Below are 4956 nucleotides of genomic sequence, written 5' to 3'. Positions count from 1 at the left end.
TTTACGGTTGGGTTCTTCCTTCCTAGCCAACCGTAAGACAAATGTACGGTTAGGTGATGATGAACTCTTAACCGTAACTAGGTAAAATTAGATAAACCCAATTTTAAACCAGTTACGGATGGGTTTTTTGGTCCAAACCCAACTGTAAATCAGTTATGGCTGGGTTTTTTTTTTTTGTTGAACCCAACTGTAAAACAGTTACGACTGGGTTTTTGTGATCGAACCTAACTGTAAATCAGTTACGGCTAGGTTTTTTTTTGGTCGAACCCAACTGTAAAACAGTTACGGTTGGGTTTTTTTAAGGAAAACCCAACCGTAACGGGTTCTGAAACCTAATTTTTTCTACTGTTTCAATCAATCTAATCATTTCAGATGCAATTGGTTTGTTGATTACCATTAATTCTATCAATATGCTTCTTCTACACCTTTAATAGAGAATTCAATCGACGATTATAAGTTTCTCGAACCATCGATTGATCGAAGATGATGAAATGATTTTGATTGGAAAAAAAGGAGGGGATGATTTATGATTGATGAAGGAGAGGAAGTTAAGAAGAAGAGGAGGAGCAGATCTTTAAATGGGAATTAAGTTTTTATTTTAATTTTAGCTTTTAGATTTTTGATTTTAATTGAAGGTTATTTTAAACATTTGGTATTGAGAATACTGCATAGCCAGTTTTTTAGTTACTATAAATCCAAGTGAAGTCCTCTGTTGGCTTCTTACTGAAGTGCAATTGGATGTTACCGTCAAAGTAAATCACTTCCCATGGTACCCAACGCCAACAGCACATAACCATACCGCCACGTGTCGACTGAAGATTAGTTTTTTCTGACACTTCCCCAAATCATCATCATGCTGTAGTCTTATTCTGTTCAGTTTCCTCTACCAAGTACCAACACTAACGCCTCCATTTCCAATTTTTCATCTCCACTTTTCACTTCACTCTCTCCCTGTTTCCAACAATGGCGGGCTCTTTACTGCCGTTATTAGCTAGGGCACCATTAAACCCTAGTAATCGTCTCTTTACTAATTACCCCTCATTCATCACATCATCATCATCTTCTTCTTCTTCTTTGAATATTTCTTTAAAACCTACATTTCCTTCCTCTGTCTCTAAACTCAATTTATCTCTCTATAAGCCATCTCTTAATCGAAGGTTGAAACCAAATTATGCCCTCGATTCTGACACTCCTTTCATTTCTAACCAGGTAATTAACCAAACTATATCTCACAATGCAAGTTCATCACGTAAAATGATACCTGGATTTCTGCTTTTTGATTGAATCTATTATGTGAAAGAGAAAAAAAAGTGTGGTTTTTGACTTGTTTAATTTTTGTTAGGGTTCTGAAAAGATAAAAAATTCTCAGGAATTTGAAGAATGGGATTCATTAACAGCAAAATTTGCTGGTGCTTCAAACCTCCCATTTTTGTTACTTCAGTTACCTCAGATCATTCTCAATTCCCAAAATCTCATTGCTGGGAACTATTCTGCACTTTCTGCTGTTCCCTGGCTGGTACTATTTTTTTTTCTTTTCATATTTTTTCTTTTTTCCTCATATAATTGAAATGTTTGAGTTCTCAAAATGGGTGAAACCTGGTATTTTTTGAGGGAATGCTAACTGGTTTGCTGGGAAATGTTTCTTTACTTTCGTATTTTGCCAAGAAGAAAGAGACAGAAGCTATTGTGGTTCAAACATTAGGAGTTATCTCAACATATGTAGTGATTGTTCAACTTGCCATGGCTGGATCTATGCCTTTGCCATTTTTTATAGTGACTTCAGCTGTTGTTGCAGCGGGTTTGAGTTTGAATTTTATGAATTATTTTAATTGGCTTCATCCTGGAATTTGGCGGTTTTGGGAAGATTTAACTACAGTTGGTGGACTCTCTGTTCTTCCTCAAGTAATTACAGTATCCCCCCTTTTGTCCAGTTTATATATTGTGCTTAGGAGATATTTTAGCAGTACACATTTGATTGATTTTCTCTCATGTGAATTTTAGGTTATGTGGTCGACTTTTGTTCCTTACATTCCAAACAGTATTTTGCCTGGGTCTATCGCTTTTGTAATGGCTATCACTGCTGTCATTATGGTAAGTTTGTTTTTCATTTCATCCTTGCATCTTTTATTCTGTCGTGTCTCGTGTCTTCTGGGTCAGCTCATTCCTACTGAATTTATTCTTATATGATACTTGTTCATGATTGATCCTACGTTGGGATAAATACTGAGGGAAGATGGACTAGTTGTATAAAGATATGTATGGCTTTGGTTTTATACTTCAATTAGAGAAGTTGCAGCACTAAAGATTTCGTATGAACGTACAGCCATTTTACCAGTGCAGCGATCCAAAAAATGCGACTCATTAGATATGGTGTTCTGACATTTATAGTTCTTATACAACATGAATTAACCAATTAACCATTCCCTCACCTGAACCATGTATGGGTCCTATGTTTCTATTGTTGAAGTAGATTTCGTTTGTTGATGATTCTGACAGTCCTATGTCCTAATGACATGAGTTCAGTAGTAGTACTAGGTAGAATTGCTGCTCTTGCATTAGACTAGTATGTAGTAGTGTCATATTGTGCCAGCTAATTTTTTTCTGCCACATATAAAGCTAGTTATCAATCAATTTTTGTAAACCGTTGTTTTACTTTTGAGCTAATGTAAGTGTTTATCATCTTCACAAGCTGCTTTTGTAGCCAATTTTGCAAGAAAAATAAAAATAAATTATACAATGACCCACAGTATGAATTGGTTTTAACTGTCCGATGTTGTATCTAATGGCACATAGCCTTCTGCATGAAGATAGTCTCTCTGCAATGCAACTGTTGTTGTTATTTAAGAAACTCCTTATTTTTCTTAAATGTTACCTTAGGTCATTCTATGATGTGAGTTTTATTGATGTTGTAACACTAAGAATTTCAGGCACAGACAGGGAGACTTTCAGAGAAAAACATCAAAATTATTGGGTCACTATCTGGATGGACTGCAACTCTTCTCTTCATGTGGATGCCAATAGCTCAGATGGTATTTTATAATCACAACCGTCTTTGAACTATCAGATTTTCATGATAGAGAAATTGCTCTTTTAACTTGGATTTTATTCAGTGGACAAGTTATCTAAATCCTGAGAACATCAAAGGTTTATCCGCTATCTCAATGTTGCTTCCCATGATTGGAAATGGTCTTATGATCCCACGTGCACTCTTTATTCGGGATCTCATGTGGTAAGTACTTTCTATTTTTAGATTTCTTTCTCTTTCTCCTACATTTAACATTGCAAATAACATATAGAGTTTTGAGAAATCCATGGATGTAAATCATGGGGGCAGTTTACCCCCTGAATTCCAGAGAACATGGTTGTACACACTTTCCGCATGATGCTGGGCCTCGGATAGTGGGAGTAAAAACATTTATTTGTAATATATAGAACTAAAGTGACGGCTTAATAATATAATCTTGTTCGATTGTTTAGTACGAAATGCAAATTTTGCGTCGGGAGATTTTGATTTGAATCTTTCATTCATAACGTGCCTTAGTGCTATGCTCTTCACAGTAGGGTTATTTATATATTGTCTCATGTTTTACAGGTTCACAGGTTCATCCTGGGCATCGGTTCTGCACGGTTGGGGGAACCTTGTGTGTATGTACTGATAAAATCTTCGTTTTTTCAAGATGGCACTTGCACACCTTCTTCATCACATGATGTTTGTTTGGTTAGATGTCATTTTGGAATCTGAACCTACTTCTTTTTTTTCTTCAGCTTCAACAGTATTAGCAAGGAATTTTTCTTGGCTGCAACACTTGGGTTATACACTTGGATAGGTTATATCTCTTTCATTTTATGTTGCAATCGTTTTATAAAATCATACTGTTCTTATTTCCTGAAATGTGGGCTTCAGCGTATCAGAAGTGTTATCGAAATTTGACATCTTAAGGTTTATGTTGTAGTCGTAGTCTCCCAGCGAAGATCTGATTGTCGCAACTTTGATCTGAGTAAACAAAACTGAGTGCGCTATTTCTTCTCTTCTTCTACTGATTTTCCCTAGCCTATATCTTAGATGAAGACCAGAAGCTTAGACTCGCACCGCCATCAGCCTCTTTTGACTATTTCAGCACTTCACAGGATTATGGAAATTTCTCATTGGTTACAAACCCTCTTTTGATAGTTTATCGAACTTTTGGTGTAGTGTAAGGTGTTTATACAAAATGCCCCATGAAATATGACGGGATTATTGCAGTTTTATGTGGTGAAACTTAATTGTTGAGGATAATAAAAGTTTTATTAACATTTCTGTTTTTGGAAGTGCAGGAATAGGTCTATGGAAAGACACCAAAGTTTTTGGGTTTAACTCACCATTGAGATCCTTAAAGGAGTTGCTCTTCGGCCCTTGATTCCCTGCCAAAACATGCAATTATCATCTGATGCTTACTCAAAGATAAAAACTGAAATTGCTCTGCTATCGACACAATTCATCTGATGAAAACTGCCTCTGACAAACTGAGTGAACAAAATGGAAGCCCTCATCCAAAATTGGTCTTCCACGGACATCCTTTCCGTGCGAGTTCTCGGCTGTCCATGTATGTCATTACAGAGTTTGGTTAATTATTGTGCTACAGATTAATTAATATCTTACCTATAGTTTTTACTTTTTAGCACAAGTAATATATTGTATTTGGTTAACAGTGGCAATAAAGGACGATTGACTCTTACATAGAACCATTTTTGTGCGTAACATGCCTGTTGTCTCCATCATGGACATCTAATGAGTTTGCATCTTTGCATTCCTAACAGAGGTACCGATTTACCTGGGGTGTACCAAATTCCATATAAAAAAAAAACATCGTATACCTTAAGAAATGGTACACCCCCAACCAAACTGGTACCCCTATTGGCAGCCATGCTGAAACTCTTTTTTATTTTATTTTTTAAATAAGAAAGGAGATATTATTG

The 4956-nt window shown here is 36.0% G+C and overlaps 1 protein-coding gene across 3 annotated transcripts; it reads left to right on the top strand.

Moving 5' to 3' along the window:
- The first annotated feature begins 889 nt into the window (after nt 1-889).
- Nucleotides 890-4711, top strand: LOC113301918 (maltose excess protein 1-like, chloroplastic). 3 transcript variants are annotated; one of them, XM_026550755.1, is made up of 9 exons: nt 890-1209; nt 1343-1516; nt 1612-1902; nt 2002-2091; nt 2934-3029; nt 3111-3229; nt 3593-3655; nt 3766-3827; nt 4315-4711. In XM_026550755.1, the coding sequence occupies exons 1-9, from the start codon at nt 964-966 to the stop codon at nt 4395-4397; spliced, it is 1224 nt and encodes a 407-aa protein (XP_026406540.1). In that variant the 5' UTR covers nt 890-963; the 3' UTR covers nt 4398-4711. The 3 variants fall into 3 exon arrangements, with proteins under 3 accessions (XP_026406540.1, XP_026406539.1, XP_026406541.1); XM_026550754.1 differs by having other exon boundaries at nt 2928-3029; XM_026550756.1 differs by having other exon boundaries at nt 2928-3029; nt 3593-3645; nt 4315-4450.
- Nucleotides 4712-4956: the final 245 nt, after the last annotated feature.

Source organism: Papaver somniferum, chromosome 8 (assembly GCF_003573695.1).
Source record: "Papaver somniferum cultivar HN1 chromosome 8, ASM357369v1, whole genome shotgun sequence".
NCBI classification, from domain to species: Eukaryota; Viridiplantae; Streptophyta; class Magnoliopsida; order Ranunculales; family Papaveraceae; genus Papaver; species Papaver somniferum.
This window is presented reverse-complemented; position numbering and strand designations above follow the sequence as displayed.

Excerpts from the sequence above, each read along its gene's own strand:
- LOC113301918 (XM_026550754.1), top strand. The coding sequence starts at position 964 with ATGGCGGGCTCTTTACTGCCGTTATTAGCTAGGGCACCATTAAACCCT. Across the intron at positions 3,230-3,592 it reads TTTATTCGGGATCTCATGTG|GTTCACAGGTTCATCCTGGG; the intron begins GTAAGTACTTTC and ends CATGTTTTACAG. Across the intron at positions 3,828-4,314 it reads TGGGTTATACACTTGGATAG|GAATAGGTCTATGGAAAGAC; the intron begins GTTATATCTCTT and ends TTGGAAGTGCAG.